At 32.0% G+C, this 14858-nt stretch overlaps 1 protein-coding gene across 1 annotated transcript in view; it reads left to right on the forward strand.

The window, feature by feature from the left end:
- Positions 1-2009: 2009 nt before the first annotated feature.
- LOC134727556 (transient receptor potential cation channel subfamily M member 2-like) overlaps positions 2010-14858 on the forward strand; it is a 42574-nt gene continuing 29725 nt past the window's right edge. The window contains exons 1-6 of the mRNA XM_063591937.1: positions 2010-2051; positions 2872-2984; positions 3905-4121; positions 11156-11184; positions 12504-12632; positions 14753-14843. Of these exons, the coding sequence (XP_063448007.1) occupies positions 2042-2051; positions 2872-2984; positions 3905-4121; positions 11156-11184; positions 12504-12632; positions 14753-14843 (589 nt within the window). The 5' untranslated portion in view covers positions 2010-2041. The remainder of the gene's footprint in view (positions 2052-2871; positions 2985-3904; positions 4122-11155; positions 11185-12503; positions 12633-14752; positions 14844-14858) is intronic.

The following is a 14858-nucleotide window of genomic DNA, read 5'->3' on the forward strand; positions in this document are numbered from 1 at the left end:
TGAATTTTTTATTGAAATAGCAAACTTCTTGTTTTTACAAACAGACATTCTTCAAATCTTCCGGACAATGTTACTTTGCTTATATGATTTTTATTTTAAACGAAACCAAATGCATAGCATTTCATCTCCTTAACCATTTGCAATAAAACGTAAAGGTTTGTGTAAACTTTGACACAAATGTTTAATAACGTTGTTAATCTCTACAAACGATTATCATCTTATTAAACTGTGATTAACTGTCATCTTTAATTGGAGAAGATATACTTTGCTTATAACTGAATTTGCTTTCTCAAAACGTGTGTTCATATGCAATTGATAATTTATGTTTCATTAACTACTCTGATTTACATGATGAACTTTCTTGATCTGTCTATGCCATGTAACGAAAGGTTTCACAATCGTCAGAGAGAATTGGTTAACTATGTTTACGTTTTACCTGATTTCTTTTCACACTTTACATATCGATGATGACAGTTTAAAACAAACACCTGTAATTGGGACATGTTCAAAATATTGGTATAAAATTTGTTTTACTCCTTTTCAAATTTAAATTTATAGGAACGAATGTTGTACAACAAGTTTGATAGCACTTACTGTCATCATATCGCTAAAGAGTCTTTAATTTGTTATATAAATTGCCATGCTCAATGCATGCAACGATTTTGCTGCTTGTGTGTGTGTGTGTATTTTATTTCATCTTTGTTATGCATTATGATCTTAAAGGGGCACTAGCTACTAGATATATAAAAAATCTCAAGTATGATTTGTTTTGTTCAATTGTTAATGAAAGTGAAATAGAAATATAATAATTTGCTTTTACATGTATCAGCTAAATGGTTCAACTTTGTCAAATAAAGCTAATTAACATTGAAAATGAATTATTCACTTGCAAGAGAAACACTCGACCTCATTACATCTGTATTCATGTGAACTCCAATTTAACCCTGTAGAGAGAGATAGAATACGCATGCATTGCCCGTGCGAGGGTATTCAAAGGTAAAGAATGTCAACATTGAAAGTTAAACAAAGGTAAATAATTTGATTGAATAATTCGATCCACAAAAATCTTTCTTATAAAGGTTAAAACGATGATAAACATAAATCTATAATCTATAAAACAAAATTGAACGGACCTATAAAAATCTAATTGCACGGGTTGCTTTATCTGTTTATATCTTATTCTATGATTATGTTTACATCGCTTATATGGTCATAGAAGGTCAACCCGCTAGTTAAGTGCTAGTCTTTGTAAGAATCAGGCAATTTAGGTAAAAATTAAAACATGATTAGAAAAATCCCACCGAGCTAATCGTGCTATTTATTACTAACCATCATCCTGAGTTAAAAAAAAGTATTAGTCTTTTGTTTGTATGTGTCTGGTAATATCAAATAACTTGGTAAGAAAATCGGTTAGAATGATAGCAAATTACAGAGTTATCTCTCCTTATTTGTTAATTTCTAGTGCATTTCAACCAAATTGTATCTCCTATTACCAGAACAGAAAATGGAAATTAATGTTATTTGTGTGCATAACTACATATTATGAACTGAAATCAATGTAGAATTGGGCGGGTTTTTTTTGTCATGTTTTCAGCACTGCCTGATTCTTAGGCAGACTGGCACTTAATAAGATGGCGTCTTGACTAAAATTCTTACGAAACGAAGCTACATCTTAGTTAGACCATATCTTGTAAATTGTTTATTTTATACTTTTGATAGTCTATAAAAGGTTTTACATTGTTATAAACAATATATTAAGACTTGAGTCAAATCGGTGATGATGAATTTGGCAGCTAGTGTCCCTCTAATTATTTGTTCTGTGTTCTGTATTATCATGTGCATTTAATTTCTTATTTGCATATTTTGAGGCATTAGGTTTTGCCTCGGAAAGAAAATATTTCGTTTTACAGTATTTGAATTAATAAAAGTATCTAAGTTTTTCTGTTTTAATCAAACAAAGAAATTGGTGAAGAAAGGATTCCGAATTTTTGAAAGAGGGGATACAAATACCGAAGAGAGTGAAATTAAGTACTTCATCCGGATGGCAGAATGTAAGTATTGCAATAGTATAAAAAAAGTGCTAGTAGTTTGTTACTCCCGATTATTCGATTGAAATTACGAAATTGTGGTCGCAACATACTATTTGTTTAATGCATTTTTCAAACTGATACACGGCTTTCTCAACGTGCTCGATTCGCTCATGTATGTACCTATGTATGGGATTTTAACAAAAGAAGAAACTATGTGTTTAGGGACCAGCTGAAGGACGCCTCCGGGTGCGGGAGTCTCTCGCTGCATTGAGGACCTAATAGTGACCTTCTGTTGGTGTATGTTCTATGGACAGGTTGCTGTCTCTTTGTCACATTCCAATTATAACACAATGGTTTTCGATATCAAAAACATTGACTTAATTTCATTCAATTTTGTCATCGGTACAATGGCATCATTCGTTAATTTAAATAAATATGCAGACATATTATACCGTCAGGTATTTTACATCTGTACTTTCATGTTAAGCTAGAACAAATAAAATGTACATTTGTTTTGTTTTACATTTCTGAGTCAGATTTTGATTTAATGTCCTGTCTTACAATTCCCCCCCCCCCCAATGATACGCGTATAATTACTAGAAAATGTCATAATGATTGTCAATCGAATTCTTTATCATGCCTTAATCGTGTTGTTGTTATTATGAAATTCTTTTAGTTTACCTATATCATAAAACTACGATTCCCGCACATAAGCCTTAGGAACTATCACTCAAACATCAGATACGCATGTGACCTAAGCTTATGCATACGAAATAGTGCAACAGTTTAATAATTGAAAATAATGATTTGTATTATAATTCCTACCATTTTTCAATTACAGATGTGTTAGATGAGAAAGTTCTACCGGTAATCATTTCCATTCGTAATGGAGGACTGAATGAAGACGTATTAATTAGTGCTAATATTTTATTACTCCCGATTATTCGATTGAAGGTACGAAATTCTGGTGACAACAAATTACTTACACAAAGGCATCGTTTGTATGTATAAATCAAAATGTAGAAACCTTATACAATCACTTATCTTTTATATTATTTTATAAAAAGCACAAAACTGTCGTCATTCATCTCAAAATCTAATCAAACCTTTACACAGACTTATTCAGAAGGGATATAATTATGATACTTTAGGCAGGTCGTTAAGGATGGTATATTTTGGAATGAATATCGCTATCCTATTACTAATAGGATTTTGCATGGGAATAAACAAAATTATAAAACTTTGTGTTGGCTGGTTATTTTATTCTCATTAATTGTATGATGGTATGATACTGAGCCACTATTGGGAGCTTGTTTTTTTGTATTTGTGCTTGGTTGTTTTATGATGAAAGCATTATTTTTCAATCAGTTAAATTGAAATTCCAAGCTGGCATGTTGGTAACTGCTTATTCTACATTTACTAGAGTCACAGGGTGAAGTTTGAGATCCCACAAAACATTTGAACCTCGTCGTATTTTTCGTATGGTTTTTTTCATAATTTTAGTCCATATGATTCGGAATTAAATGGGTTGCCCATTTTTACTGAACTAGTACAAATTAATGTTAAGGGTGCCAACTTAAGCCCACTTCCGTTTGCGATATTTTCCCGCTATGTTGAAGTCACGAGGCTGTTTTCTGCTCTTTGGTAATGCTGATATATCTTCGACACATTAATCTTTTTATTATTTACTTTAAGACAAAGTGGTTAAGTGATGGCCTCGAATGGTATCATTCATTTATAATAAAGATTTTCTACTTTTTCTTGTAAGTAAAACATATATTTTATTGATGTTGTCAACAGATTCAATATTAAAGGTAACTCATGTTTTCTCTGGAGATAAACTTTGTGTCTCCGTTATATTTTTTTTATCGTAGAAAAGCAGTCCAGACGTTACTGTTCTGACACTTGAAAATGGCTCCATTGAAGAGGCAACTGAGCATATGACAAACTTAAAGACACCTTGGACTGTCAGAAAATCTGAAACTCTCATTACAATCAAGAATGCAGAAACAACAGAAGAAATTACTGCTATCAATGAGGTGCAAAGCAATTTGGATTTTGAAGCTCTAATATGTCATTTGGTTATCGGAGGTATGTCTATTTTAAATTACGTTATTAAACTGTTGATGTCCCACCTACGATAATAGATGGCAATTGTTTTCCGGTCTATGTGTCTGTTCGTTCGTCTGTTTTTCCGTTTGCTCGTCCTTTCGTTTGTCCGTCTATCCCCCTTTAGGTAAAAGTTTTGGTCAATGTAGTTTTTGATGGAGTTAAGCATGTTAAAGTCTTATCATCTTGAAAATGTACACATGCTCCCTATGATATAAACTTATTAACTTAAAGCAAATTTCGGTAGTTTATACTTATTTGACGGTATATTGAAATTAAAAAATAATAGTGCGAGTGGGGCATCCGTGTTCTATGGACATATTTTTGTATTTAGTATGCTAAGCCTTATAAAATGAGAGCATACCCTTATTAGTAGGGATGGGCTAGAGTGATGCATATCCGAACATGTATTCTAGTTCTACAATTTAAAAAGATCATATTAAGTGTATACTCAAAGAAGAATAACATGAAATTTATGAATAATGAAGTTTGTTGTTTATTGTCAATACACAAGTGACGATTTAAATGTTTGAGTGTAAATTCACATTGCGATAAAAGAGGGACGAAAGATACCAAAGGAATAGGCAAACTCATAAATCTAAAACTAACTGTCAACGCCATGGCTAAAAATGAAAAAGACAAACAGAAAAACAATAGTACACGTGACACAACATAAAAAACTAAAGAATAAACAACACGAACCCCTCCAAAAACTAGGGGTGATCTCAGGTGCTCTGGAAGGGTAAGCAGATCCTGCTCCACATGTGGATAAGCATGTGGTTAAGACGTGTCAGGGTACTTGTCTATCCCAAATTCATGTATTTGGTTTTGATGTTATATTTGTTATTCTTGTGGAATTTTGTCTGATGCTCGGTCCGTTTCTGTGGGTGTTACATTTTAGTGTTATGTCGTTGTTCTCCTATTATATTTAATGCGTTTCCCTCGGTTTTAGTTTGTAACCCCGATTTTGTTTTTTGTCCATGGATTTATGAGTTTTTAAAAGCGGTATAATACTGCTGCCTTTATTTTTCGAATGTATATCTTTTAAAAGAAAATGTTCCCATTCAATTACAAAAATTAAAAATAAAACAAAAACTGACTAAATATACATTTACACAATCTGTACTTTAAGAATACTTCCTTTATTGGTCTTCCTATTCTTTTTACTAATACAAGGTCCAACATGCCAAGCCCTTTAAGATTAAGAAAACGGATTATAAATGTCTATCTATGCATAACTATTTAACAAATAGGCAACGATATGAATTCTAGGCAACGATAACACTGTGTCTAAACCACACCGGCAAAATTTGTTCGGACTCGATGGTATCTAACATCCGGTACAATGACGCAACATCAATAGACAGAAAAAAGATAGGTTTCTCCTTATTTTCAATTTTTTAGCTCTCCTGGCCACACAGGGCCAAGTGGGCTTTTCCCATCACTTGGCGTCCGGCGTCCGGCGTCGTCCGACGTCCGTCGTCGTCCGTCGTCGTTAACTTTTACAAAAATCTTCTCCCCTGAAACTACTGTGCCAAATTTAACCAAACATACCGACAATCATCATTGAGATATATCGTTTAGAATTTGTGTCCGGTGACCCGCAAAAATAACCAAGATGGCGTCCATGGCTATAAATAGAACATTGGGTAAAATGTATATTTTGGCTTATAACTCTGAAACCAAAGCATTTAGAGCATATCTGACATGTAGTAAAATTGTTTATTATTTCGAGATCTATCTGCCCTGGAATTTTCAGATGAATCAAACTATGGGTTGTTGAGTTGCTGCCCCTGAATTGGTAATTTTAAGGAAATTTTGACCGTTTTCGGACATTACATGTATCTTGAAAATTATTATAGATAGAGATAAACTGTAAACAGCAATTATGTTTAACAAAGTAAGATCTACAAATAAGTCAAATGATCAAAATTGTCAGTTGACCCCTTAAGGAGTTATCGCCCTGAATAGTATTTTTCTACCAATTTTTCATAAATTTTTGTTATCTTTACAAAAATCTCTTCCTCTAAAGCTACTGAACCAAATTTAACGAAACTTAGTCAAAATCATTATAAGGGTATCTTGTTTAAAAATTATGTGCGGTGACTTGGCCAACTAACCAAGATGGACGTAATGGCTAAAAATAGAACATAGGGGTAAAATGTAGAGTTTGGATTATAACTCTGAAACCAAAGCATTTAAAGCAATCTTACAAGGCGTTAACTTGTTTATCTAGTAAATATATATCTGCCCTGAAATTTTCAGATGAATTGGACAACTGGTTGTTGAATTACTGCCCCCCAATTGGTAATTAAGATCTACAAAGAAGTCAACATTACCAAAATGGTCATTTGACCCCTTAAGGAGTTATTGCCCATTATAGTCATTTTATTAACAATTGTCATTAATTTGATAAATTTTGGTAAGTTTTTACAACGTGTTTTCCTCTGTAACTAAAGGGCCAAGTTCATTACAGATAGAGAAAATTGTATGTAACAAGAATGATCAGTAAAGTATGATCTACAAACACATCATCATCACCAAAACACATTTGTTTTATGAATCCATCTGTTTCCTTTGTTTTATATGCACATAAACCAAGATTAGCGACACAGGCTCTTGAGAGCCTCTAGTTTTATGATATCGAAGAATATATATACATACACAACTATTTTCTATTGTGATATGCAATATTTTCTACAACCGTTTTATGTTAACCATTTGTTAACGGAGAAATAAGTAAAAATGCATGTCAAAATGAAAAATTGAGTGAACCTTGCCTCGAAATTGTTTAATTTCTCGTTGAATTGTTCACATTGTACAAAAAAGAAAGGTACGGGATGATAGATACTGACACGGAGATTGCATAACTTGTCATTATGAAAATATCAATACTTGTATTTCTGAGTATGGAACGAAAGAAATTGGTCATGTGAAAATGAAACTGACCGGTTTCGTCAATGTTTATCACCCGGTTTTGTCATAAATTTCACAATACATAACCCGGCTTGGTCAAATAAAAAAACTTAACTAAAGGTTCTTGCTGCTTACAAGTATCTCTAACTATAATGACCTTGGATCAGTAGTTTTAGTGGATAAGGTTAGTAAAAGTTTACAGTTTATGAAAATTGTTAAAAAATTACTATAAAGGACAATAACTTCTTAGGGTGTCAATTGACCATTTTGGTCATGTTGACTTATTTTTAGATCTTACTTTGCTGTACAGTATTGCTGTTTACAGTTTATCTCTATCTTTAATAATATTCAAGATAATAACCAAAAGCGGGTTGTCTGATTTGTCTGAAAATTGCAAGGCAGATAGATCTTGAATTAAAAGATAATTTTGGCAGATTTGCTTTAAATGCTTTGGTTTTTGAGTTATAAGCCAAAAACTGCATTTTACTCCTATGTTCTATTTTTAGTTATGGGGGTCATTTTGGTTGGTTGGACGGGTCACCGGACACATTTTTTTAATTAAATACCCAAATGATGATCGTGGCCAAGTTTGCATTATTTTGGCTCTGTAGTTTCAGATGAGAAGATTTTTGTAAAAGATTACTATGATTTACGAAAAATGGTTAAAAATTGACTATAAACGGCAATAACTCCAAAAGAGGTCAACTGATCATTTTGATCCGTTGACTTATTTGTAAATCTTACTTTGCTGAAAAATATTGTTGTTTATAGTTTATCTCTATCTATACTAATATTCAAGATAATAAAACAAAAACAGTAAAATTTCCTTAAAATTACCAATTCAGGGGCTGCAACCCAACAAAGGTTTGTCCGATTCATCTGAATATTTCAGGGCAGATAGATCTTGACCTGATTAACAATTTTACCCCAGTCAGTTTTGCTCTAAATGCTTTGGTTTTTGAGTTATAAGCCAAAACTGCATTTTACCCCTATGTTCTATTTTAGCCATGGTGGCCATCTTGGTTGGTTGGACGGGTCACTGGAAACATTTTTTAAACTAGATACCCTAATGATGATTGGGGCCAAATTTGGCCCAGTAGTTTCAGAGTAGAAGTTTTTTGTAAATGTTAACACCGGACGCCGCACGCCGGACGACAAGTGATACCAAAAAACGGGTATATTATATTGCTATTATGTTATGATGATCGTACACTGACGTTGGTCAATATATACAGACAGACGGATTCAGTTTATTTGAAAGAGGACGTAATTCGAACTGCTTTTACATACCGCCGAGCGTAGCGAATCGAAAAATATATTCACTATTATTTGCTTTAAATAATCGTTAAATAAATGAATCAATATAGATTTGGCAATCAAAGTTGGGGTTGGGGGCGTTTAACCTTTACGTCTTCTAGATTTGTCACTTATCTTATAAAGTGTATACCGAACTAACATATTGAAAGAAATAAGAAAACAGGAACACCCACGAAATCGGATTTTGTGAGTTTGATTATGTTTATTTTAAACATTTTCATTGATATTTTTAAACAAGGGAGACCCAGTGATTTGAAATATAAGCGTTTTGAACTATTGGTATAAAGCTGCATATGTCAAAAGTTAAATTTGACTGCAACATATACAAGTAGGGAACACAGATCTAACGATTTTTGTCACTATTTGCCATATGCCCATTGCCCTTTACCTTGACCTTATTTCTATAATATTTTTCCTTTGAGCACATGACGTTTCATGTGACCCTGAACTTATTTCCTTCATTAATTGGTAAATGTTAAGGATTTTGCGATGTTGGTTTTAATGTCCGTCTGACAGGATTCATTAGACCTCGACATAAATTGTTCCATATACAATCGTTTTGGTTTTTTTTATCTTTCAGAACTTCAAAATGAATAAAATTGCGACCATTGAAGCATTTGTGACATGTCAGTGCGTACACCTATAGTATACATAATATGTCTTTTTTTTTTTATTGAAAAAAAACGACAATGAAGTTGTTTGCTATATCCGATCAAGTTATCTCGCTCGTGAAATTTGAAATTTTCAGTTGTTACACATTTTTTTAAAATCTAAGAACGGTGAAATTTTGTTTGGAATTCTTGGTTGTTTTTAGCTAACTTGATCCAACAGGAAAAGTTTTTTGTTTTCATCACTTGGCACTGGTCGACCGTCGTGCATTATATTTTAATACAATTTTTTACATAAGTTTTCACATCTAAAATTACTAGGCTGCATTTAACAAACCTTATCTAAAATCACATAATTTTTTTTTAATTATAATTAAGGTATCTAGTTTTAAAAAGTTTTAAAAGTTTGACCCCGCTTGTCAACCAAAATGGCTAAGAAATAAACATAGGAGGACATGCAAGTACATGATGTCAATTATTTGAAAACAGCCGTAAACATCGAAAATTCGAAAGGGCCAGATGATTATCTGCTCTACCATTTGCCCATTTACAATAAAAATTCTCACATTCGTTCTTAAAGGAGTTATAGCATTGCCCTTAAATGACGAATTTGAAGTTCTGTTTATCAATTCCTATCTTCTTTTTTTTAAACATATAAAAGTCCTATAGCAAAAATGATTTAGGAAGTCAAGATATACAAATAAATCGACTTGGCAGATATCCTTATAAAACTTATTTAACTTTAATTAGATTTATTTTCATTTCTATGCGTTTTTCACGCCCGTCACAGTTTTGACAGGACGTATTATTGTATACATCCATCCATCCGTTCCTCTATTTATCAGCCATTCTGTCCGTCCGTCTATCCTTCTCTCCAACTTGAACATGTCGCACAGTAATTTGAGAACAGCTTATCTAATTTTTATGAAACTTAACAAAGCTATTTCTTATAATGGTCAAAATATCTGTAAACCTTTTAGTGAATTCAAATTAAAATCTTAGTGAGTTACAGGACTTTTTAAGTTAAACAGTAGTGTTTTAACATGTCGCGCCATATCTCAAAAACGATTTATCATTATTGCATCAAACTTTACACACTTCTTAGTAATATAAATCTTAAGTCCTGCATACTTTTTGGTGATGTTTTAAATTTTGTTTATTAAGCGTTGTTTAGTTATTTTGTAAAAAAATAAGCGGGTCACATATTCTTCTAGTATATTAAACAAAATATCATAATGTTATAAAATAATCAAATATCAGTGTTTGCTGTTTAGTATTTATATTCCATTTAGAATTAGTTTGAAGATAAGTGAAATAATGGATACGCCTTCCATAAGGAAAATGTGTATTACCATAACTATCTATGTCCAAAAGTGCCCGTTTAAAAAAAAGTTAAACACGCCAAGTTTTTTCACAATACATATATTTATATATTCAAATTCTTTCAAAAGACAATGTTCAGATCCGTGATAACGTTTTTCTTTTCATAAATTGTTGTTTTGTAGAAAAAAAAACAAAAAAAAACGGGGGATATATATAGACGAAACCGGGTGATTGTATAGTAAACAACAATGAAAAAAACTGTGTATTTTAATTTGACATGACCCATTTCTTCCTTTCCATCATGTCCATAGACAGAAACACAAGTATTGAGATGATCATACTGACTAGCTTTGCAATCTTCGTGTCAGTATCTGTCTTCCCGTACGTTTCTTTCTGTACAATGTAAACAATTTAACGAGAAATAAACAATTTCGAGGCAGGGTTCACTAAATTCGCCATTTTGACATGCATTTTTACTTATTTCTCCGTTAATATAAAACAGTTGTAGAAAATATTGCATATCCCAATAGAAAATAGTTGTATAGGTATATATATATTCTTCGATATCATAAAAAAAAAATTAATAAAATAAGGAGAAACCTATCTTTCTTATGTCTATTGATGTTCCGTCATTGTGCCGGATGTTAGATACCACCAGTCCGAACAAGTTTTGCCGGTGTGGTTTAGACACAGTGGATAAGAAGACCGATAATGCATTGCTATTGTTTAAATGAAAAAAATGTTTATGTTTTATTCATTGTAATACCATCTTTATCGTTCGTATTTCAGAACTATGTAAACTACACTATCTTTATCATGTTTTTATGAAATCATTTATTTTTATAATTACAGTCACAATTTCAAACAGACAAAAAGTATACGTAAGTTTATATTAACATGCTAATAAAACATTGTTTTATTATAGCTTTGTTAAATGAGACAGAACCTGCATTTTATTAAAAACAAAGCAACACAAAACACAAAAAAAACACGCGATGATCACGAGGACCGATTTGCAGACAACAGAATGTGCTTTTTTTTTTTAGAGTTGAAGTTTATACACCAAAAATGAGAACTGCCATGTAACTGATCTCAGGAAAAATTGGAACACAGATTTGGTTAATGTCTTTTTTCAAACAATTAGACAATTCTGAAATTGCAAACCAATAGCAATGGAATGTTTCTACTACAAATCAATGTCAACGTGAAAATTGATCTTTTTGAAGGGACACTAGCTGTCAAATTCATGTTCATCGATTTTAATCAAATTCTCATATTTGATTTGTAACAATGTAAAACTTTTATCCAAACTATTTAGTTTAAAATAAACAATTAACAGGACACTTACATGAAAATACGCAGATTCGTTTCATGTGTATTTTAAACTAAAGGCCATCTAATTAACTATCAAGTTGACCTCTTAAGTCATCGGATGACCATATAAGTTATGCAAACATAAATATAGATATCAATAGAAAAGCAAACTCGTGCTGGTGGATTTTGCAATGCTATATTTAATAAATATCATAGATGAACAATAAATGTCTATCATCTTATTTTACCTGTATTAGACATAAAATTTTGTGATCGAATCAGTAATCAAATGATTAACCTTTGTTTTACTTTCAATATTGATATTCTGTTCCTTTAAATAACTTTACACATACAATTCACATGTTATCTATCTCAAGCTAAGGTATTCAATTGAAATATAAATACGGATTCAATGAGGTCGAACTATTCACTTTCAATTGAATAATTCATAATCAATATCTTTTAGCTTATTGTGACAAAATTAATCCATACTGGCTGCTAAAAGCGAATTATTATTTCACTATTTCCATTTCATTAATGATTGAGCAAAAACAAAAATATTATATTTTTTATCTATCTCTTAGCTAGTGTCCTTCAAACTGTAAGTAAACAAAAACGCGTAGCGATGGCTACTTGATGATGATTAAGGGATGATTAGTGTTTTTAGCTACATCGATACGTTTTGTAAATGCTTATATATATTGACTTCAGGGTGTTCGCTCCTTTGTTTCAAAGTAAAAAGACTATTTAAAATGAATGGCATAAAAATTACAGAACTCAAAAGCACAAAAATTAGGTCCGTGGCCTTTTAACATTGGTATCTTTTTTCTTTAAAAAAAAGCACTAAGCGAATATCCTTAAGTAAAAACAATTCAAACAATTGTAGGCGACAGACAAAGAAATGTGTGTAAACGTATTATCGATGTACCTTTTGAAGATTGAAAAATGGCGCATTCCCGAAGACGCCTTTAAGCTGGAATTTGATCATCGATCTATTGAATACATTTATGAACAGGTATTTAAAGTAGAGAAATATATTAATTTATTTGCATTCAATTTATGAGATAGCACAAGATGAATTGTACATCGTTAACGTCAATTACATGTATAAAGAGTGCCATTATCAAACTAATGGTTGTAATTAAGGACAATTAGTCCAATAACGTAATGAGCATGAACAGTTATATATTGGTGCCGAATCTTATATGCTTTAGTTTCACAATATAGAACTAAGATGTGGTACTATTGTCAATGAGACAAATATCCGAATAGGTTCTAATGAGGTGGATGTTAGCATCTTGACATTGAAATTAACAATGAGGTTCGGATAAAAACCAAACTTTACTACGAAAGAGATGATTTCAGCTTTCCAATTGTGAACTTCCCATTTCTAAGTAACAACATTCCAGCAGCACCTGCATACGGGGTATATATCTCCCAATTGATACGATATGCCCGTGCTTGCATTTTCTATCATAATTTTTTTTTATAGAGGGTTGCTTCTCACAAGGAAGCTATTAAATCAAAAGTTCCAATTCAAAGTTGAAATCATCCCTTCCTATATTTTACGGTCTCCACTACGAGTAGGATGACCGTTGTGAAATAACCGCTTCATAAATGATATCGGATGTGTTCCTTACGTCGTAACCTTTCATGAATGTGACCTACCGAATTAGAATATTTACCGAGTTTTGTATCATTAAAGTAACACGACGGGTGTATAATGTGGAGCAGAACCTGCTAACCCTTCCGGAGCACCTGAGATCACCCCTAGTTTTTGGTGGCGTTCGTGTTGCTTATTCTTTAGTTTTCTATGTTGTGTTATGTGTACTATTGTCTGTCGGTTTGTCTTTTTCAATTTTAGCCATTGCGTTGTAAGTTTATTTTCGATTTATGACTATCCCTCTGATATCTTTCGTCCCTCTTTTAGCAATAATAGGCAACCGTACGATATTGAACAATGAAAACCCTATTCCAGATAGTCGGCTTTAAAATGTCCCTATATGCCAAAAACAGTTACTTGAAGAAATTTAATTATTTAATTCACTTGCTATTAATAACAAAAACTGTATATGACAGTATATGAATTCGTTCTAGAAACAGTTGACCAGAAAATATTTTTAAGATAAGAACAAATTCGTTGAACACTATGTCGACCCTTAGAAAATGATAAAAAGCATCATGCACCCTTTTCTTATCCTTATAGTTATTTTTACGGTTACCCAAATACTGTTGTTTTCTATATTTATTAATTAATTACTTAAGAGGTTGTCCATGTAAAAACCAGGCAGTGGATAGCACATGAAATATTTTGTTTTCAGAATTTTTTCATATATTCCATATCACAACTTAATTCTTTCATGGAGATTAACTGCAACAAATAAAGAAAAAAAAATACATAGAAGGCACTGAAAATTCAATGAAAAGGGGAGATAACTCCTCGTTTTGTACAAAATTTTGTTGCGTTGTTAGTGAACTTTAAAATCATTTTCTGAGCCATCCACTGTTGATTCAAAAGTATCGTTGACATATATATCGTTTGTATGATATTAACATTGCATTGGAACCAAGAATTCAGTGGGGGAAAATCATGTTGTGCCACCCATTATCATAGGATTTGCATGTTAATTAATTGAACAGCCTCTTAATTAGATCATTGCCATATTACATATTAATAAGTATATTTATAGTAAATGAGCTATTCATTAAGGTAAAAAATTCCATGGACATAGGTAATAAAAATGAGGGATTTACTTACATAAGACAACGACCTATTATTTTGTGCTGCCATTGTGTAAATGTTTTACCGAGTCAGTACTCGAGTATCGCTCGGTAAATCCAACGAGTAATCTATTTGTAAATCGTCGTCGAGTTGACATCCCTAGTAAAAAGCATAAGCAATGTGAAAGAATAAATGCTATTCCTCGTATTAACCAATCAAATGTATAGCATGCTTACATGAAGTTTAATAAATGGAGATGATGACCTAGATACTTGTCAGAAATTACACTAATATTGGTTCTTTTTTTATTAGAATGCAATGTTTAGATACACATTTTAATTTTTTAAGTGTAGTCTTTATTTATGGAGAATAGGTAAGAAAATTATGTACATGTAATATATGATCGTTCACAGGATTTGACAACTGCATTTGCCAGTGGATTACAAGCTGATTTGGAAGCATTGTCCCGGTTACCTTATCTGCCAACAGATTTGAAGGAAAAAGGTGAATTTATGTTTA

The sequence above is a fragment of the Mytilus trossulus genome, chromosome 8 (genome assembly GCF_036588685.1).
Source record: "Mytilus trossulus isolate FHL-02 chromosome 8, PNRI_Mtr1.1.1.hap1, whole genome shotgun sequence".
Lineage (NCBI taxonomy): Eukaryota > Metazoa > Mollusca > Bivalvia > Mytilida > Mytilidae > Mytilus > Mytilus trossulus.